This window comes from Chelmon rostratus, chromosome 11, assembly GCF_017976325.1.
Source record: "Chelmon rostratus isolate fCheRos1 chromosome 11, fCheRos1.pri, whole genome shotgun sequence".
Classification (NCBI taxonomy): Eukaryota; Metazoa; Chordata; class Actinopteri; order Chaetodontiformes; family Chaetodontidae; genus Chelmon; species Chelmon rostratus.
In genome coordinates this window covers 20,142,784-20,165,277 of record NC_055668.1, presented here as the reverse complement: position 1 = coordinate 20,165,277, position 22,494 = coordinate 20,142,784, and the positions used below count along the sequence as shown (strand labels likewise).

General features: G+C 41.4%; 2 protein-coding genes across 4 annotated transcripts; one reads left to right on the top strand and one right to left on the bottom strand.

The window, feature by feature from the left end:
* The first annotated feature begins 224 nt into the window (after positions 1–224).
* On the top strand, positions 225–10,714 carry ppp4r3b (protein phosphatase 4, regulatory subunit 3B). Its single transcript, XM_041947196.1, has 16 exons — positions 225–663; positions 1,299–1,354; positions 1,902–2,000; positions 2,184–2,807; positions 3,724–3,801; positions 4,309–4,425; positions 4,584–4,700; positions 5,500–5,631; positions 5,792–5,894; positions 5,991–6,032; positions 6,325–6,483; positions 6,712–6,881; positions 6,996–7,135; positions 7,267–7,415; positions 7,511–7,647; positions 8,222–10,714. Exons 1-16 carry the CDS (start codon positions 522–524, stop codon positions 8,321–8,323), a joined length of 2,367 nt encoding a protein of 788 aa, XP_041803130.1. The 5' UTR covers positions 225–521; the 3' UTR covers positions 8,324–10,714.
* A 258-nt stretch (positions 10,715–10,972) lies between these two features.
* cfap36 (cilia and flagella associated protein 36) lies at positions 10,973–21,277 on the bottom strand. 3 transcript variants are annotated; one of them, XM_041947198.1, is made up of 12 exons: positions 20,956–21,277; positions 20,392–20,456; positions 20,181–20,282; positions 17,464–17,578; positions 17,220–17,307; positions 15,162–15,321; positions 14,766–14,855; positions 14,186–14,291; positions 13,710–13,891; positions 13,063–13,206; positions 12,596–12,697; positions 10,973–12,091 (listed from the first exon to the last, which is right to left on the bottom strand). In XM_041947198.1, the coding sequence occupies exons 1-12, from the start codon at positions 21,059–21,061 to the stop codon at positions 12,008–12,010; spliced, it is 1,344 nt and encodes a 447-aa protein (XP_041803132.1). In that variant the 5' UTR covers positions 21,062–21,277; the 3' UTR covers positions 10,973–12,007. The 3 variants fall into 3 exon arrangements, with proteins under 3 accessions (XP_041803132.1, XP_041803134.1, XP_041803133.1); XM_041947200.1 differs by lacking the exon at positions 12,596–12,697; XM_041947199.1 differs by lacking the exon at positions 14,766–14,855.
* Positions 21,278–22,494: the final 1,217 nt, after the last annotated feature.

Here is a 22,494-nt window from a genome sequence, read left to right as displayed (position 1 = left end):
TGCCACATTGTAATAGTCATTAGTAAAAAAGAAATGCAGTTATTGTTAGATCCTTGCTCTGTCACCTGCTGCTGCTGCTGTTATTGCTTTTGTTGACTGTAGGTGGCGCGTTGAACTTTTGGTGCTGCGGTTCTCCAATTGGATGGTGCCGCTCGGAGGAGGAGACCCCGCGGCAGTTTGCGCTTGATTGACGTCGAAGAAGAAAAAGAACACAAGATCGGATTACAAGATGGCGGTCTGTGGACGTTAGCAAGGAGGCCGTCAGAGTTGTTGTGTTCTCTGTGAATTTTACTGTTTGATATTAGGCCTTCTGTTGAGTTGTTTGACGTCGTGGACGTAATATGTTTTTAGAATAGCTACAGATATATTTTACTGCTATTGTGAACTTTACTTAGACGTGCATGTTTTATAACATGCGGGTGGAAACAAAGTTAACAGGTCGAGGGTAGGAAAACACCAGACGGGGTGAGGTGATAGCTTGTTAGCACCCAGCTAGCTTGCTAGCTCCGACTCGGTTAACCATGTCGGACACTCGGCGGCGAGTGAAAGTATATACGCTGAATGAAGATCGGCAGTGGGACGATCGGGGTACCGGACACGTTTCGTCTACCTTTGTTGAACGGCTAAAGGGGATATCATTATTAGTTCGTGCCGAATCAGACGGTAAGTTTCCAGTTAGCGTAGCCGCATTGACGATCCGTTGGCTAGCATTAGCATGCTAACCCCGGGTTGTTCGGACAAAATGCTTTCAATTGTCCACTTTGTATACTTGGTTAACTTGATGGGCTTGCTTCTTCGAATTCACTGCAGTATTTTGAGCCAATGGTTTCAGGCTGTTTGGATGACCAGTGTTAACACTAGCTTCAGATAAAAGGCAGCAATTTATTCAGCTAGTGCTAGCAAGCTCGTTCGTTTAGCAGGCGACGTGATCTTAGTAGCATGGGGGGCCTTCAAAGTCTAGTCTTAAACGTACAAACTTGTTATTGCTCTGGATAATAAACCATGTGTTCATGCACAGATCATTAAAAACCATAAAAATTATATTGGGAAAAGGCTAGCTGTGTGGTAATAATTGCTTCTGTTGTAGGTTTTAACTTTTGAATTTTTTCAACATTGTTTTATTCACGTTTCACATTGTCTATTTAGCTTTAAATGCTCTCTGCTAGGCAGATTGATTGACCTCAACCATTAAGAATTTGTTATCTTATCATTCGTTCATCTTTGTTGCGATGAACGAATGATAAGATAACACTCGCACTAATTCGAAAGTGAAAAGTTACCAAGTCTTTTTGTTTTAGGATCACTATTATTGGAGTCGAAGATAAGCCCGAATACTGCATATCAGAAACAACAGGTAAGAACAAATCATCTGAGTCTGGATCAGCAACAATCTCTCACATACCTGTGGCATTCAAATTAGAGTTTTTCATTTAAGTCATTTCAGCATTGAGACTTGTTGCTTAACAATTGCAGCTACAATGATGCAGTGCGAACAATGGAAATGCAATAATCTATTCCCATTGTAAACTTGGAAATAAGTACCTAATAGACAGGTTACATCATTAGTCATTTATATATCAGCAAACCTGTTTTTCATCATTTTAACAGCCAGTAGTTTAACAGATATTTATATAAGAAACATGCCATTACACATTATGGTTTGAAATGATAGACCTGAGCCAGATATTTCCCTTGCATTTTGCAGACGAACTGACCATATCCATAATTTTTAAGGGCTTGTTTGCTAGTTTATACATTTACATGCATGAAATTGCTTGGCTGTGTTTAGCATTATGTATGTTTTGAGCATGTGACCTTTGTGTGTGAACTAATATAATCACGTTTGAGTGTTTCTAGCGTTTCTTTGTGTATAGTTTGATGTTTCTTTCTCCTCCTTCCAGGACACACTGATTGTCTGGTCGGAAGCAGATAATTATGACCTTGCCCTAAGTTTTCAGGAAAAGGCTGGCTGCGATGAGATCTGGGAGAAGATTTGCCAGGTAAAGTTGATCCCGTTTTCAATTTATTTTCATTGGTTGTTTACTGGGGAGTACAAAAGCAGGAGTTGTGCCAGTTTGCTGATGCTGAAATTTTGATGACCCTACCTCAAATGGCAAGAGGCAGCACATTAATACCTCTAGATTAATTCTTCACTTTGTAACTGCCAACTATTTATTGCCCAGGTTCAAGGCAAGGACCCTGCCCTGGACATCACCCAGGACCCCATTGATGAGTCGGAGGAGGAGCGCTTTGAGGAGATTCCAGAGACAAGCCACCTGGTGGAGCTTCCTCCTTGCGAGCTAAGTCGACTGGAAGAGATCGCTGACCTGGTTACCTCTGTCTTGTCTTCGCCCATCCGGAGGGAAAAACTCGCTCTTGCCCTGGTGAGCGAGGGCTACATCAAGAAACTCCTGGGTCTTTTCAGAGTATGTGAGGACCTGGACAACAGGGAAGGCCTACATCACCTCTATGAGATTGTCCGAGGTGTCTTGTTCCTTAACAAAGCAGCCCTCTTTGAGGTGATGTTCTCTGACGATTGTATCATGGATGTGGTGGGCTGCCTTGAGTATGACCCAGCGCTGGTTCAACCTAAACGGCACAGGGAATTCTTGACCAAGACAGCAAAGTTTAAGGAGGTGATCCCTATCACGGACTCTGAGCTGCGACAGAAGATCCACCAGACCTACCGGGTGCAGTATATCCAGGACATCATCCTGCCCACACCATCTGTCTTTGAGGAGAACTTCCTGTCCACACTCACTTCCTTCATCTTCTTCAACAAGGTGGAGATTGTCAGTATGTTGCAGGTAAGGATCCAAACCAGGGAACTCATGTTGTTCTTTAAGGCATAGTTTATCCACAAGCCTTTGTCTGATGTTTTTTCTGTACCAAATGCCATTGCCAGTTGAATATTTCTGCATGTATAGTATTTTCATAAATCTACAGTGTAGTTTGGCTTGTGCCTCATCTGCCACTGGTTGAATTTGTTTGACAAGTGCAAGAGAACCTCCCCTCCCTGTTGTTCCAGACATTGACATGGTTCATACTTAATGATAAATGATAAACTGAATTTCCATCATTAAATGTATTGATTTCTTATTTGAAATGTCAAATCATGTGGAAAATAAATATGAGGTTTTATCTCTTCTATTTGCAGTAATGGATAAAGAATGCATAAGGGTTGTGATCATCTACCTGTACATGTTGTGATTAAGCAGTGCATATAACCACTCAGGAGACTTCTCAATTTACAGAACTTTTTGTCCACCAGTGGAAGTTGTGTATGTAAATCAAGTTTTGTAATGTGACGATTGATTGTTAAAAAATGTAAAACAATATAAACATTTTTGAAAGGTTGTTCAGCAAAAGGTATAATGTCTGTTGTCAATGTAGTGCTTATGTTAGGCTTGTGTTAATTGAAAATAATTTGTTCCATCGAGTCATTTCCACAGTGCAGACAGTACCCTACAGTCCGTCTTTTTCACATTTTAAGTGTTCGGCATCCAGTGATTGTATTTCAGGGCTAATGTGAAGTGAAGTGACTATCTTTAAGACTAATGTGTCTTTCTTAGTGTTATAGTAGTTCACTGTTTTGATCCTTGTTTTTTTGCTGCAAAACTTGAATACCGAGGAGTGCTAAGGATTACGTTTTGTATTCCTCCTTTGTTTCTTTGTATTGTAGCCTTAGAGTCTTATTTTCTTAACCCTGTTTTTGTGCCACAGGAGGACGAGAAGTTCCTGACAGAGGTCTTTGCACAGCTCACAGATGAAGCCACAGAAGACAGTAAAAGGAGAGAGCTTGTAAGTCAAACATATGCCAAATAATGTTGTTTGTGGTAAAATCTACATGCGGACAGAAGAGTAATTTTGACTTTCATTGTTGCGAGGATAAAATGTGCTGAGTATGATTATTATGACTTATATATGGATTCCTTCTGCTGTCTGTAATGACATTTCTTTCTCAAGGGTTTAATATTTACTGACATTCTGCATAGTTTTTCATAGCAATTTTGATGTGAGTTACTTCTTTGTCTGCTGGCTTGTAGTCCAACAACTTTGTCAACATTATTCATCCAACAGTATACACTCTCACTGACAGTGAAATGGGAAATCAATCATTGTTTTGGTGCATGCAGTTATCATTTATTCAACTAATTCAGCTTCACATTGAATTGAAAAATTGAATGAATTTTCTCACGGCACAGATGAAACAACAGTGTTTCTTTCAGTGACCTTTAATTGTTTGCTTTAATATGACAACTGCTGATTAACCATTAGGTTTTTTTTTTTTTTTCCTCTATTCCTCAGGTGAACTTTGTTAAGGAGTTCTGTGCATTTTCACAAACGTTGCAGCCACAGAACAGGGACGCTTTCTTCAAAACTCTGGCAAATCTGGGCATTTTACCTGCTCTTGAAATAGTCATGGTATGTTCAGGGCATTGCATGAATGTGAATGTCTAAGTTTGTTCATGGTTTTTGGTTTTACATGTTCAATTTGTTTTGCCTGTGAACGATCAACTGGGGAAACATTTTGTGTCAAATTCTTCGTTCCTGTGTTCAACTCCTATTTTTCTCCCATTTAGGGAATGGATGACCTGCAGGTGAGGGCAGCAGCTACAGACATCTTCTCTTACCTGGTGGAATTCAGCCCCTCCATGGTCAGGGAATTTGTCATGCAGGAACCGCAGCAGACCGACGACGTAAGCACCCAAACATGACTGTCAGCAGGCGTGCTTGCTCTTTTTAGATGCCAGGGCGTAGTTTGGTTCAGCCTAGGATTGCATAAATAGAATTATACATATTTAAAAAAGTTCTATTTAACACAGTTTTGTTGTGAAAGACGGAATAGCTGAACAGAAAATTTAAATTACGTACTGTTGTCTAGTTGATTGATACTTGTATTAGATGTGGTGTGCTGCCCGATGTACTGACTAACCTTTGTAGTATTTCCTTCAGTTTTTATAGCTCTGTGCTGCGTACATTTTTACACTCGGTGATATGCACAAATAACTGCACATGACAAAAAGCTTTCCAAATGAAAACCTAAGTGTACACATAAAACCTCACAGGCTCTTAGAGCAGTGCTCTCCCAACCACTGAGTAATTGAACTCTTAATATCAAATGGGCTTTCTAATCCTGGTGATTGCTTGTGCTTTGTTTGACTCTGTATGTATGAGATATACAATGGAGTAAAATACTAAGTGAAGCCTTCAACTGGCAGAGAAGCAAACTATACTATGCAATGATTGCAACTGATCTTCTCTCTATATATGGACATTTTTTTAAAAAGCAAACCTTTATATATATATATATATATATATACCATAATCTTTCTTTGAAATAGATTTCCTTCCAGTGGGGTTAGGGTTGCTTTATTCTGTCATGCAAAGTCTTTGTTGAATTTCTCTTTAAATCTGGATGCAGCATAAGACTGAAACTGCTTCATTTTCACTGTATCTTCTATATGTGTGTGTGTGTGTGTTTTCTGGTGTTTACAGGATGTTCTGCTGATAAATGTTGTGATCAAGCAGATGATTTGTGACTCTGATCCAGAGTTAGGAGGGGCTGTCCAGTTGATGGGTCTGCTCAGGACGCTCATTGACCCCGAGAACATGCTGGCTTCCACCAATGTAAGCTGAACCGATCTATTTTCCTCATTTATTCCCAGCTAAATCATGATGCCTAGACAGATTGTGGCCAGCTGGAAAATTTCAAACCTCTCTTTATTATGTGCAACTCTAAAACATCAGCACTACTTAGCAAAGCTTCTTGTCATTTGCTTCCTTTTAGAAAACTGAGAAGACAGAATTTCTGAGTTTCTTCTACAAGTACTGCATGCATGTCCTGACTGCTCCTCTGCTGGCCAATACTGCACATGACAAAAACTCAAAAGGTGAGCTGAGGACAGGGGCCTCATATAAACAGGAGTGTTTCAGACTGGAAGATAAATAGAGAATGTGACTGATAATTCTGTGTCATGGCCTTTCAGATCTGCAAGAGGGATCAACTAAGATCAACCCGGTCTGTCCAGGTGCGTGTTATTTCCAGTTTGCTGGAAATGTTTATTCTTGGGACAGATAGTAACATTTTAATTTTGCTTTAGTCTGACATTTATATCACCTGCACCCATCAGAAAAAAGATTATTTTTTAACATCATATGAAAAACAAAAATGTTGTTTTGTTTAAAAAATGGACTTTGATTTCACACTTGCTTTAACTTGAACAACTAGAAGTCTGCAACTGCATGTGCATTTTGAAAATATTGCATTGCATATTTGAAATGTCCTGGTGTGAAGTAGCTTTGTTTTTTTTTTTTGTGCAGACAACTTCCAGACTGCTCAGCTTCTGGCACTGATCCTGGAGCTTCTGACCTTCTGTGTGGAGCACCACACCTATCACATCAAGACCTACATCATGAACAAAGACCTGCTCAGGAGAGTGCTGGTGCTCATGAACTCAAAACACACCTTTCTTGCTCTTTGTAAGTCTCCACATACACATATTGCTCACACACACATGCACACACCTCACACCTTTCTGCTACTTTGTCTCCTCTCTGTGTTCTGTCATTGGTTAACTTACTCTCTCAATAAACTTTTTCTAACTGTACAGATTTTTAACCATACTTTATATATCCAAGCTCTTACCAGTGAAGACATTTGGAAAACCAAACCACTTCATTTCTTACCAAGTTGTCTGTTTGTTCAAGGTGCCCTGCGTTTCATGCGCAGGATAATTGGTCTGAAGGATGAGTACTACAACCGCTACATCATCAAAGGGAACTTGTTTGAGCCTGTCATTAACGCCCTGCTGGACAATGGCACCCGATACAACCTCCTCAACTCAGCCATCATAGAGCTCTTTGAATTCATTAAAGTGGTGTGTAGACACGTAAAATATACCTTAATGAAAAGTGTTGATTAGTATAGAATGTGTGCATGTGGCACTGAAAGTGGATTGTTTGTCATTTTCCACCATATCTTCTCTTTCCAGGAGGACATCAAGTCTCTCATAGCTCACATTGTGGATAACTTCTACAAAGCACTTGAATCCATTGAGTACGTCCAGACTTTTAAGGGCCTGAAAGGCCGGTATGAGCAGGAAAAAGACAGGCAGAGTCAGAGACTCAACAGGTGAGTAGACTGATCAAGACAGTGCAGTGACCTTTTTGTCCCAGTGCTCCCCCATATGTGAAGGAATTTTTTTCCCCATCACCTTTTTCTGTCCATAGCTGTACTTCATAAAACAATTTTTTCCCCTGTAGATATCGTAGAGATGCGCGGTCGTTGGACGAGGATGAGGAGTTGTGGTTCAATGACGACGACGATGATGATGATGGAGAGGCTGTGGAGAAGAGCAGAATGGAGGATGACTTCTCAGACAGCTACGGCAAGTACATGGAAGCCAAAAAAGGTGAGCTGTTTTAATATTACTGTATGTATCTTCCTTGAAACTTTGCCCCCTGATTGCAACAGTAAGTCTAATATTTACAGTCTCTGTTTCTGCAGGAGCTGCCAACGGAGCTAATGGTGCCAACAACGGGAAAACTGCTGTAATTCCACCTGCCTCACCAGCCGTCACTCCGAACAACAGTTCAGCTTCCTCAGTCAAAACAGTTGCTCTTCCCGCCACACCAGTCGTGAAGGTAATACAGCTTTACAAATAGTGCTGGGAAATTGAGATCCAGTTATTTACTAAACCCTCCTGTCTGCAGCCACTTTTTAGCCATCATCATTGTCACCATCAAACTGTTGAACTGTCAAACTGATATACAACCTTTGATGATATACCAGAAACAAATGTTTTCTATTTGTTGCACAGCATGTATCCAGTTTTATCTGTCACGCAAAGCTGTCCTTCAATTGTGAGACAGTAACACAGGCTTCATTAGCAGCAACGCAAAGTCTTTATTTTCTCTCAGTCATGTCATTTGTCAGACTAATTTGTAAGAATTTAAGTGAAACTACAACTGTGTCAGGTTAGGCTGGTGAATGAGAATAGTCCTAAGCAAACAAGTAGTACTTAGCGTCCAAGGGTTTTTTTTAAAGCTCATCTTAGTTTTTCAGAAAACTTTGTAACATCCCTGGGTAGCCTAATTCCTCCCTGCGCAGCAATGAAACCAGATCATGATGGACAGACAGCACCTGCAGAAGTCGGTGCTTTGTCTTACATAAGCTGGGCATGTGTGCATTTTTGTCACTCTTTGTTGCTTCTCTTAGACTGCTCTGGTTGGTTTGGTGGACTACCCTGACGATGAGGATGAAGAGGAAGAAGATGAGGAAGAGCAGTCTCCAAGGAAGCGGCCTCGTTTGAGCTCTTAAGGCTAATTGTCCTCTGTTTGGTCGCAGTGGACGGACACTGAGTCCCTCCCATCCTCCCTCCTCTGGTCTTCTCATTGGTCCTTGGCCAGCCTGTGCCACCTGTCAGTCTCACCGAGGAGACGGGCAAAGACGAGCTCCCACCTCACTCAGTCCCTCCTGATCTCTGCTCCTCTTTTCTCCCTCAGTGGAAGAAGTTGGAAAAAAGTCAGATCAGTCTGTTCCTTCAGCCTGTTGATTTTACTTCTTCCCCTTACCAACAGCCTCCTCTGAGAGAACCCAAACTCTCCTTTCTTTGTCCTGAGGAGAAACTCATTGACCCCTGGCAAACTCATCCCTCCTCTCTTTCATAACACTCTCCTGCTCTCCCAGTTCTGACCTCCTTCTGAACAACTTTCTCCTCCTCATCCACCATCCTACGTACTGACGGGAGAGGCTGCGGTGGAAATAACAGTGCCAAGGCGGTTCCCAACTCTGCTCTGTTGCTATAGCAACAGCAGCAAGGAAGCTGCGGTACTACAGCAACCCCGCAGGAACCCTCACACGTCCTCATTTGAACTTTCTCCTCATCCTTGTCGAACCCGAACCAGTGAGCTCCAGAGACAGAGGAAGCCAGAACACAACCAGCCAGTGTATGAACTGTTCAGCAGGCCAGTCAGGCTAGCAGGACTAGCCGTCATAGTGATAGAAAGCTTGACTGGCTGAAGTAGTGTGTGCCTCCCTGCCACAGAACTGTTCACTTTTGTCGGGGATAGCGGGATCTAGGCAACATAGAAGAAATAAACAAAGTGTTGAGAGACAAGAGAGGTGACAAACGACAAAATGTACCAGGATGAAAACTCAGCTTAGAGCCAGAGGAGCAGGACTCAAACCTTCAAAAGCCATGGCGTCAGTTTGGCCAAGGCACACACAAAAACACACACGACGTCTCACACACAGGACTGCGTTCGCCAGAAATCCTGTATTTCATGACTTTGTTAAAAAGTACTGTACAGATGTTATTATTTTTCTTTTTAATCATTTGCCCCTGACCTGATTTTAAAAGGGGAGAGAGATACCTACCTAACTGTGTATTTTTGTTGTTGTTGCACAAAAGGTGGGGGTCACTGTTCACCCTTTCAGTCCAGTTCATTTGATTCAATGTAAAATGCGGAGAAGTTGCAAATGCTGGTTTTAAGAATAACGTATTAAAACTGCAGTAAAGTCATTTTTGCAGCCAACATGTTGAGGATGTCTGGAGTTTTGTATTTTCGTGGCCTCATTATGATGCACACGCAGCCCAGTTTTTCTTTTGACTGGGTGATAAACCTGAGCTGTTGGTGTGCTTAGAGTAGATTTAGTGCACACGCTTGTTTCAGGAGGTTCAGCTCTTGGCACCCTTCTCTCAGACAGATCTCAGGTTCAGAGTTCAACTTGCATCAGAAACAAAAGCTCCCCATCTTGTCTGTGCACTGTAACACTGCTAGATGGTGAAACATCTCACTGAATTTATTACTGAATGGAGAATGATTCTGCTGAGCTGTTGGGGGCTTGAGGTGTCAGGGGCTTTTATTCCAGTTTGAAGGTCCAGAATTTTCACTTTGATCCAGATCGGAAGTATTTAGCTTTTTTCCACAGTTTCTGTCTAATTTCAATTTTTTGGCTTGTCTGTAAAAACACCGGCAGATCAAAAAGATTTATCTCCAGTTTGATTCAAACTCCATGATTGGATGAGCTGTTTTTATTAGTTAAGACAAAGATTATTTAACCCCAGAGTCCATGCAGTGCAAGTTTTTAAATCAGTGTGGAGTATTTCAGACACAACACATACGTTTGACAATGTCAGAAGGCAATGAGACTTGACTCATGTTGTGTCCTCTCTCTGGTCTCACCACAGGCACACTGACAGGCAGATGAAGGGAATCAACATTTGCTAAGAAATGCTATATCATACAGATTTTGTCTAGAACATAAGAGTTAAACCACAAGCAGCAGGGTAGCACAAGTAAAATCATTATTGCCAATGTGCTTTTCAGGAGTTCAACAGTACATAAGCAGCGAATTGTCTTTCCTCCTGTGTGTTCGCGTCACCCAACAACTGACTGTTTTTGCTCTCCCTTGATGAATTTGTACCAAGTGCATTTACTACCACTATCCATTCTTAACATTTGTATGAATTTATTTGATAAGTTTTGAAATTAAATGTGACCCTGACATTGAACTTTGAACGTTGTTTTAATTCACCCATTTGGCAATTGGAGTTACAAAATTTCAAAAGATTTTCACTTGATTCCGGATGGTTGTATTTGATCAAATCTCCCAAACTTGAATATTATATGTTTTTGATATTAGATATTTACTTTGTGGAAATTTCAGGATATATCCATTTCATTATATAGTGCCCTATGTTTTTTTTTCTTTTTCCTTGTTGTAAGAGCTTATTCTACAGCAAGGAATTGCCAGTATGTAGACATGTTTTCGTACCAGGAAAATGACTCATGCAGTTGTCTGTGCTCAGGAAAGGTACAAACAAATGAAAAAAATATGGTAATAAATCCCATTTGGCTCTGCATAATACCAAAAGCCCTTTTTATAGATTAGAGAGAAGCTACCTACCACCTGGCTGAAGCTTTATGGTTTTTACACACACAAAGTCTGGAGTCAAGGTCATTTCTATAAAATGCGATTTATTAAACGGCATACATGAAATACTGAATTCCTCATAGAAAGCGACACTGTTCTCTTGGCCTCTTTATGAACACATGACAGCATGTTCTTCTTGACAACTTCCACAGCGCTCTTTGACTAGTATGAGCTGCTACGGTGTTATCAGCTACGTGGTAACAGCTGACGTCTCTCTGGGAATGCTAGCAGTGGAGAACAAGACTGTAAACGTGTGCTAGCTAATGTTACCTTCACCTCAACACAGGACTCTGCCAATCAAGCCTTTCACCAGCAGCAACGCTTAATGTTGTGCCTAATGTTGAGCGTGTTTCACCACATGGCCCATTTCTGTTGTCTACAGAGAAACAAGCTCAGGGATATGTCCAAAATCACTCCTTTGGTCACTGCTCCCAAGATAATAGTTTATAATGAGCAGGAAAATTAGTTCTTAATCATGCTTTTTCACCATTACTGACCAGTTAAGTGTTTTATAATTAACATGTACCCATCTATGAATATGCAGCATTGTATTGTGCATGCTGTGACTATGATTTTCATTCCAAAGTGGGAATTTTACACTTAGAATCCACAACGTCAGTAAAGTAAGTGTGTAGTGCACACTGTGGCAACCCAGGAGTGCTTTGGACACAGCCCAGGTGTGTGTTGCAATGTGAAGAAAAAAATCAGGTAAAAGCCATCGGGAAGTCTTCTAGCACTGAAAAGCACTCACTGGTCTGAGTGCATTTCAGGTGGCCTGACATGTTCTGAACTTGCTCAGTCATACTGGTGCAACTGTCTCACAGAATACTTGAGAGCCACACACCGATACATCCACAGTATAAAGGGAGATGCACCTTCTTTTGCCGTAGACAGAAATGGAAAGAACTCTTAGGAAGGAAGACCTCAGACTTTTTCTGTTTCTTTGGAAGAAGCCTGACCTGTGTTACATAAAGTGAATTCACTCGCTGTGCAAAGGGAGCCATGTGTTTGATTATTGGAACAAACAGAAGATATGAATGAGAATATCGACGTTTGGAGGGGGAGTTATTTCTTAATCACTTCTTCTTTCAGCTTGTCAGCCAGATGTTTTCTCTTCTGCAGCTTCTTCCTCTCCTCGGCAGATATCTCCTGCGTAAAGAGACCAGACCAAGCAGGGGGGTTAACAAACGGAAAGATGAGATAATCATCACCACCAGTGGCTTGAAACAAAATGCAGAGGGAGTGAAAAAGCAGTGGGAAAAATTACTAAAACACAACCAAGCACACGTTTATACATGTAGTAGCCAGAAAGCTAAACAAAAGCAGCTGCTAGACTACTGGGAATGTGGTTATGCTGCACCCTTATTTTCAGGTTTTCAAACTGGCTTCAAATAATCACATATTTAAAAAGCTTTATGCATCTTAAGATGAGATGTTGATAAATTACGATGCTAGCGTTCACTTCAAAACCTTAAGCATACAAATAGCTTTTCAGTGGGTGTGATTTCATTTCACAGTGTGAATGAGACCTCAAGTTTCTTCACTTTGTCGCTTTAACGAGCAATTAAGTGGAGTAAACGAGCTCAGGCTGCAGCCTAGTCCTCTGTGCTTGAGGGATGGAGGCTGAAGAGGCAGACGCAGCTGATGGATCACCTTCTGTTTGGAGGAGTTAGGAGAGTGTGGTGCTGGAGGAGGATGAAGAGGAAGAGGAGAGGGGGTACGGGCCCCATTCCTCTGGGGCTGCCCCACTGCCTCCTGACAGGCCAGGACGGGACAGAATACAGGCAGAGGGAAATGAAGAAGAACCCAATGAATAAGTCACAATGATCATGCCAAGAAAAAGAAAGAAAAATCAGGTGGAAAAATGTGGGGTTAAAGAAAATCTGGTGAAAGGAATAATGTAGTTTAGGAATTAAAAGGAAAAACAAATGAAAAGTATGGATTGTAAATCAAAATTATTAGGTCCTGACAAAGTGATTACTGTTAGAACAGAGACACAACTCAAAGCCAGTGTTAACCTAAAATTATCTGTAGTTTTATAATAGGGTCCTACACCAGGCGGGCAGGGGGCCCTGACCTCTGACCTCTCTGTGAAGGGAGATACAACAGGCTGTAGTTACCGGGGTGGTGGGGGGTGCCTCCTCTGGTGTGGTTGTCTGCTTGGGTTTCTGCTGTTCCTTTTTCAGTGCATGCAGTTTGTCCCTCTGCTGACGCAGATATGCTGCCCTCTGCTGGAGCTGCTCCTGCTGAGAGGCTGACAGCTCCTGGGGGGGCGGACGTGGAGGTGAAGGTGAAACAGGAGGAGTGCAATGCAAACCATGTACAAGCAAACATGAGCAATCCTGTCCAGTTGTCTTTTCCACTATTTTGCTTACAATTAAGCTGTTGCTGGGGTTTCCTCCCAGCTCATAGCTGATGTTTTAATTCACAAGTGAATGTACACAGTATATACAGTATGTGTGCATATATATATATATTTTAAAACAGTGACATAGGAGAAAATTTAGGATTTTTGGGCACTAATAGGTGCTGTAAGAAAAAAGAAAACAAAACAGAACTTGGTTTCCCACAACTGTGCTTTTAAAGAAAGGGAAAGAGGAACAACCTGCAATACAAACAAAAGGCTGGACACTGAAGTGGGAAAACAATTCCGTTGGCTCTTACACTTTGTCTCTGATGACAATTACCTTACAGGTACAGCAAGATTTGGCCACATCACACATGAAGCATCCTGCATCTCACAGGTGAAGCAGGCTCACAGACTCACAGTATATGGCTTAGCGAATCCAGCCTCCCTGTGCGCCTCCTCCAGCCACGCCTCGGCTGCAGCCCGGCTGCTGCTGCTCTGCTCCTTGGTCTCAGGACCGAGGCTGACGGGGGCTACACCAGACTTCACTGGAGCTTTCACAGCTGGAAGGACTCTGGACTCCACACCGTTACTGCCACAAGCTGCTCACACACATTCAAATCAGAGTTTGGTAACTTGCAGCTTTCTCAGATTGGTTGTCTCTTACGAAACAATATTTCTATAAAAAAGAATATTAGTATAATAAAATTAATAGCACTGCTCATGTGGCTTATTTACTAGACAAACAATAAGAAACTATCAATCTCCACTTAATACTTGAAATGTATGAAGTGTTGAATTCATCCACACTGGTAGAGAGTTTCAATAAGACAAAGGGAAGAAGAGCTCAGATTTGGAGAGATGGTGGCGAAGAGTTTGAAGCTCTTCTGAGTTACCTGGTGTGGGTTTGGACGTGGAGCTGCTATTCGGCGCAATCTTCTCATCTCCACCTCCTGGAGCAGCCGCCTTGCCCTCTTGTATTCTGACAGGTTTGCTGTTGACCTGGAGGGAATCTCAAGCTTTAATACATGTTCTACAGATGACAAAAACACAGCATCAGTCATCGGATTGTAGACTTGCACAAACATTCTCGTGATTGGAGAACATTTCTGGATACTGAAAAGGATAAGTCACATTTTCTAATTGTATTTAATCTATTGATACTAGATTAACAACCAAATGTACAGGCTTTAAAACTACAAAGCTACACACTGCATGGCCAACCTTCTATGCAGACTATGAAACTGAAAAGTTACTATCTGCCCTCAGGATGCAGTCATATCTATGTGTGTACCACACGCATTCTGGTATCAAAGAAAAGGCCTGATGCTCACCTGTTAACACCTAACCAAAGGAACTTGATTTTCAACCCACATTTGATACATTTTGATATGAATGCATCCTTAGATTGGGCAACAAACTGTCGTGTACTTTTTATTAAGCCACCAATTCAAATGTTACTACATGTTGAGTTACCAGGTTTAACTCATTGGCAGTGTTTCCGTTCACCAGTAGGGTGTGGTGACCATTGCTGCTGCTGCTGTCGCTATTCCCCTCAGCTTTGGCCTTGGCATGGAATAAACAGCACATTGGAGACAGTGTCACATTATAATGGAGAGATGTGACTTTCAGGGCAAAAGGGATGTTGGCAATAACGATTAAGCACTAGCAGCTAAGTCTGAGTTAATGATCAGTGATCCAACTAAGGTAACACAGATATGCAGCAGGATTTGCAGATCCCACCCCATTTTTCATATCAGAGGTGTCTTTTTGGTGTATGTTGCACAAAAAGCCTCATGGGTTTCAGGAGTTTAGCCATAGTTTGGCTGGTGCACAGGTCCTATTTGGCTCACACAGCTCCTGATGCCTTACCTTGGCAGCGCTGCTTTGTTGGCTTGGAGCAGAGGTGGTATTCTGGGCTCCTCTGCTTTCTGCCATTGGCTTATCAGGGCAGCTGCTGGAAGTGGAACCAACCTCTTCCTCTAATTGCAGCCTCTTGGACATTTCCTCTTCATACTCCTCTTTTGATTTCCTGAGGACAAAGTAGCAGGGGAGAAAAAGTTTTCCTATTGCTCAATGTCAATCATTTAGCCCAAGCAAAAGTCATGCCTGAACTGCTCCTGCTAAGGAGCATTCAAGAGCCCACTTAGACTGTTTCAGAGTATGTTTAGTAGCCCAGGTGTGATAAGAACCTAGTTAAGCTAGAGTTAAGCAGGTTCTATTGTTCATTTAACCTTTGGCTAATGGCACAGATGACTAGAAACTAGAATAAGACACCAACGTCAGGGATTTCCACATGATAACCACGCTATGCCCTCACTTGCTTACAGGGATCACCAGGGCGCCACACACAGATCCTTTAATTTGATTTATTTAACAACTTAAATTGCCTTAGAGGAGACTTCCGCAAAGCATTTACCATTATATGTTTAGTCATGTTTAGTGTATATTTACTGTAATATGAACAGAGACAGAGAGAGAGAGAGATCATGTAAAAATAGTACAGCAATACTGAATGTGTGACCGGAAAGCTTCATTTCAGCATTTATCTTATATATATATTCATAATCATTTCAGCTGTGACTATGTGAAAAATCCTGTAAAGATACTGATAGTGCAGCAAAACATTTAGCCTGTCAATCAACCTTATTATTACAATGGCACTCAAACCACAAAGAGACTAATTCAGGTCAGTCAACCAGACCTGAAACTGCAATATACCTGAACTCGAACAGAGTTTAGAGCACTTGAGAAAAGTATTTCTGTAAATCATGTTATTTATGTAGCAGTATTTATCCAGCAAAATTAAGTACAGCTTTCTTATATGAAGATTTAACTTAACTAATGATTTTCTTTCAGTGCTTTAGGTTTTCACACAAACTCCCAAAACCACTGGGTTTAAGTCATGTCAGTGCAGAATGGAAGTCAACTTGCAAACTTGACACTTGCTTCGGGTTGTAATCCAAATCCATCACAGTCGACACCTGGTTGCTTTAAATGTTCAAGGTATGTTATCATTGCATGGTATTGTGGTTGCAATCAGGGAATAAGGGAAACAACTCTTTCATGGTGCATTCAGGTGCTTGTCGGGAAATGAGTTGCAGGAATGCAGTGTACTGACAGTATATCTGGAAGGGAGCAAATGCAGGAGAATGCAGTGCTGATAGGCAGCCAGGGCACCCTGGTAAGACAAAGGGGATAAAAATACTGTTTTTCTCAGTTGCTTGTTTAGTGTCAATCCCTCCAACCTAAATTAGCCAGACCCTAAGGAGCTTAACTGCAGTCCCATTTGACTCAGTGTGTTCTACTTGGCCAGGCTGCCGCTAGGAAAATCCCATTAGAGAGCAGGGGCAGAACCTCTAGAAACCTGGGCACGCATGGCCAGTGTGCCCACATCTTCTGACAGAACATGTTTCCAGTTCAAAGCAAGGTAACTGTGATGTTTCAGCCTCATTACATAAAGAGAAAAGGAATCGGTTCATTTCAATGTGACATTTTGTTGCATATACAATGGCATAAATATATATGTGAGCTTCATAAAAGGTCAAGGAATGAAAGATCAAACTAGGCTATATTTTACATAAACACTGTCAATGACTGCAATTGTACAAAGCTGAATTCTGTGCTTTTTGTCAGAATTAAGAGCATATATAATCAAGCCCCATGAGAATATAAACTCATCATTGCTACCCATAACATCATCACTTAATGATTTAGAGATTGTAATATTTCTATGGTTTCACTTTGGTATCGTTCATGCACACTCAGCTGTCATAAAGACTGTCGATCATCCAGGTCAGGATATCTAAAGAAATTCCCCTGAAGATTTAAAAAACCCAACATGCAGACAGTCGACTCTGTGTGTGTTTGTTGTTGAGGGATAAAGAGAATGAGGCAGAGTCTAATAGAGAGAAAGAACAAGTGACTTACTTGAGAACCTCCTGCAGGATTTTCATCTCTTGCTGCTGCAACTCTGTCATCACGTCCACACCATCAGTGAGACACTCAGGGAGGGCCCCTGCACATGTGCGCGCGCGCGCACACACACACGCACACGCACACACACACACACACACACACACACACCAGCATATTACTGTACTGGCAGCTATATCAGTAGTGTTTTCCTGTTTGTGAGTGTGTGTGTCTGGCTGTATGTATCAATCCCTCCTACCGTTCCTTTCCTTAATGACCCTGAGGGCTTGAAGCTGCAGCTCCATGTTCTTCTGGACCATCAGGGAGCGAAACATCTGGAAGTCATCCGTAGCCAGAACTGGTTGGAACACAGACTGAACAACAGAAACAACGAGATGTAAGATGATGAAAAATTCACACAGGATAATGATGAAGGAATGCCATTATGATTGGGTAGAGAGAAGTACTGTATCTGTGACTGTACAGAGTGTGTCAGTACACACAGCCATATAAGCACAGTACATATGATTGTTGATAACCTACAGTCATCATTCTATAAGTTAAAGATAGAATATTATATACTCTCTTTGTATTTTGTGTACACATAGCTACAAGTCTGTCTTGTCAAGCTCACTGATGTCTTAAAAATATTTAACAGAAAAACAATCCAGATATTGACATGTGAAAACTTTTGGCAGCCATTCGACTGACTGTGAATTAGAAAATTACAATCTGCTTGATTTTTGGTTCAGCATTTCAAACAAGTCCTCCATTATGGAAGTTTTTGCTGGCTTGAAGTGTGGCAACCGTGCTCGAACGTTTCTTGAAACAGGTGGCTGGCTACAGATTAGCTACCCTTAAACAATGAAGAATTAACAGTCAATGTTCCTGTTAGGGTATGCTTGCCCTGTTTGCCCCTCCTAGATCAGGACAGAATGTACAGTACTGCCAGCGTGGTAGGCATCCCAACTCAAGTCCCTTCAAAAATTAAGCTCTGTTTGCAAAGAGAGTGGTACTTAGGCCTAATCTTTCACATTAGCAGTATCTAATTATACACGAAGAGCACTCTTAGCACAATTCAACCGGGTCACCAGCTTCTCAGTCTCAATGCTCAGCGTTTCTTTTTTCTCCTCCTCACTGTTTCCCTTTGTCAGTCACCCTTATCCCATACTGTTCAAACCCACAGGACATCCTGTTTCTCTGTATAACGTAATCACAGAAACGGTACAGTCAGCTACAGTAGGTAAGTCTGAAGACATACTGCAACACATTCCTGCAGGAGTCCCTAGCCTCTGTCTGTCTTTTGTGACCCAGTTGTCTACAACTGCAAGTCTAGACCTCTCCTCATATCAGTGACTCATCAGATCAAAAATCTTACTGAACAACTAAACAAGCAGATTGGAGCTATGAAGCAAAACTATCTGAGATGCTTGTCTGTTTTCAGTTAATTAAGTTAAAGTATGCTTCACTGATTTTGCAGCATAGCTTGGCAAAGCTTCAGCTTTCTGGGAGCCCTGCTATCCAGGACACAACAGCAAAGCAAGCAATCTCTCAGAGTTGATCCCAAAAAGCAACTGAAACGCAACGCTACCCAATTCAGCAAGATAAGGCCATTGTACTACCGTTTTGTATGACTGTGAGATTGTTTTGTCATGTTTATACAAAGTTTCTGCATGGGTAAAGTGAAACAAAAGACAAACCTCTACGTACTGCCTACTGCAGCTTCTGCTACAGTCAATCTTTGCTTTAGAAGAATTTGACCTGCTTTGCAGACATTAACGATTTATCTCAGTGGCAATTAACAAGATCCAAGTCTCCTAAGGATGCCCATGAAATCCAGAGCTCCATCTCTGCCAATTTGGCACAGGCACATTACACCTATTGATCAGTGCCAAGGTGTTAAGTGTCACTAATATTATCCCAACATTCTTATTTGTCCTAAACAGCCTGGGCGAACATACAAATAATCAAATTCATAAATCACAACAGAAGAAGTCTGAGGACACTTTCCATATAGAGCAGGTCAGGATCATACTCTTAATCTACAGAAACCCAACAATTCCCCCATTAGCAAGCACTTGGCAACAGTGGCGAGGAAACAGACGCAACACACGCACACAGGCAAAGTACGAGTTTAATCCACAGCACCTTAATGCAATGGAAGTGCATTTTTGGTATGCGGTCCCAATTGCACCATGACAATGTATATTCCATTGTAAACTAGCTACACAAGAGCATAAACATGCACAAACAGCAGGGCTGACAGTTACTGAGGGAAGGAGCACACCTGTTTGCTGACGACCTTCCAAACACAAGGGTTACTTTCCAACTTTAGTGCCACCAATTCAGAGCCTCATCACATACTGCAAGTTTATTAACTCAGACCCGTCACACCTGTTTCTCTGTCCTTGTTCCTATCAAGATAATTTCAAGTTTTTGAATGAATTAGCAGCAAACCTTTTCGTGAGAGAAGTGAACAGTTGAGACGTTTTCCCTCTAAGTATGTGAAGTCAAGTTTTCGGTATAGGAATGAAAACACAAGAGATTCTTTATACATGTATGTACATGCAAAGCATTAACAACTTCTAATGAAGATCTGCTGGTTTGAAATGACCTGTCTTCACTATTGCACAGCTGCTGTGAAATCACGCTCTTTGCTTAGTGCGATACACATTCACAGGCACTGTTTAGTTAACACACTTCAGCCTGACAAAGTCATAGCACTTAAATAGGACAGATCTAAATATAATTTGGGATAAAACCATAAATGTAGTTGTAAATTATGTCAGACTGGATTCTCAGTTTGCTGATTCATTAGAATAACGCACATCTGCCTTGAAGGAGGAGACAGAGCCCAGCCATGTTTGCCATCATGCAAAAAGCAGCATAAATGGGGTTATGTAAGCAAATCCCATCCTCTATTCAGGCTAACTGGCAGGCTGGCAGTGGTGTGCAAACGCAGGGAGCTTAACGTACCTGCAGTGTTTTGGACTTGGCAAAAGGAGAGGTGCACGCATCCAGAAACTGCTGCTCGTTGATGCCAACCTCCTGCATGTAATTATCCAACAGCTTCTCCACCTAACAAGAGCAAAGCAAAGCTGCTTACATCAGTGCAGTTTCATGAGTCAGCAATGCAAAATCTTCCAGTGAGCATGTTTGACATATCTAGACCAAAGACTGTACTTACCAATTTCTTATACTGTACATGGATTTCTGTGTACGATAACTTATTTTCATCTTCGTCATCAAAAACTAAAAAATAAAAACATGCAAATGTTAGTAATTCAGCATTAATGCCTTGTCCATTGAAGACATTTTAACATCTTTATCCAGCTATAACACTGCCACTGAGTGTTAACAAAAAAGTTAACACGCATGACCTCTTTGGTGGCTAATGTTTCTAACTAACTAGCGTTAGCTAGCAAGCTATCTCGCCAACGTTACCTTTTCACCTTTACTGTGGTATGACTTGCTACATTTATCGTCACCTGTGTGCTTTGTGGATTAATGTCGAGACAAATGATTTGAAATTCTAATTAGCTCCCAACAAGGACGTGTATTAAGTAGACTGCAGAGTTACCAGGGCATGAAAATAACTTAAATATCACAGAGTGCAAATATACATTAACAAAAACATCGCAGTCACGTTAGCGTTAGCTTAGCTGCCGCGCTAGCGGTGCACAGCTCCAGAAATCCTTCACCGTGTAACCAGATGCACAATTCTGAACATGGCGAATAACCTGTTTTTTACCTGTGCATTTGTTTTCCATAAAGTCCGTGACAGGAATGACCCACTCGGGACTTCCCAGGTAACCGACGATGCTCTCTACAACCCATTCACAGTCATCCTCAGCCATGTTGGCTGCCGCTGGCTAATGTTAACAACAACAACACCACCAGCACAGCGATGTTCTTCAGGTCAGCGCGTCCAGCTCCACTGCACCAACCCAAACTGGTGGAAAAAGACATCTGGTTTACTGTCCTTCATGAAGTGGTCCCCATAGTGCTTCTCCTCTCCTGACGGGACGGGACGGTCTCCGAGAAGAAAAGCGCACTCGTGAATCTGCAGTCAAGAGTGGTGACGCCTAATCGGTTGTTAGGGTAACCGTTACGTCAGTGCGCTGCTGCTCGCGGCTCTGGCGGCGTGGCACCGGCCGAAGGAATGCGCGCTGCTGGAGACTCACTTCATTCACACCACCTTTTCCTGTGTTTCAGCTCTGTACAAGCATGAAGAAATACTGTCGGAGCTTGTAAACATTGAAAATGTTCCTTAAGTATAATCAAGTAAATGCTTTCAAAGAAGTAAAAAAAGTACTCGATGCAGATACATATCCTGTGTGTACTGTTGTTATATATCATATCTTTAGATTATTATTACTTGTGCATTAGTGTAACATCAGGATTTCACTGTTGTAGTTGAGGTAAAGTGGAGATAATCATGGGTGGAATATGGATGCATCATACCATTTTTATTTCTGTAATAAAGTCACAAGCCTCCCTCATTAGTTACACTTCGACTAGTCAGAGAGGTTAAAAGAGATGTAATCATGCACAGACATGCCTGCGTAATACCAGGATGGTTTAATATCTCTCAGGATCTGTTCTGTAACATTTCTAACACTCCTAATGTTGTTTTTATGAATAAAAGCAAAAGAGAAGTGTTAATCTTAGAGATGGATGTGTTTTTTCAGATAATCCTAAACACATATCAGTTCTTAATGGTGCAAGAATTACTCAGATTTTACTTAAGTGAAAGCATTAATACCACACTGTGAAAACAAAAGTTCTGCATTCAAAACCTTAATTAAGTAAAAGTATGCAAGCATTATTAGTTAAATGTACTTAAATTAAGTAAATGCATCAGCAGCAAGTTTGTACATGAAAGAGGCTGTGAGCTACCAGTGGTGCCACTATAACCTTTCAGTGAATTAGGTTCTCTCACGTGGTGAATCAGGTGAATATTAATGGAAATTATTCTGTCTACAATAAGTAATTATGTTCCCGTAGCAACCTGAATCCTCCTCTGCTTAGCCAGAGGTTTCTCCATTTAGACTACATACAGAGCCTGACTGACAGACACAGTGCAGTGATGTACTAAGGATTAACTTTTGAGGTAAGCCACCTTGCTTTAATTAACAGCCTTTGTGGTAAGGAAACACAATTAACTTATATTTAAACACACACACACACACACACACACACACACACACACAAACACAAACACAGACACAAAAAGGTAAGAGTTTTTTATTAAGAATAAAAACTTAGCAATCAGATAATTCAGTAGTTT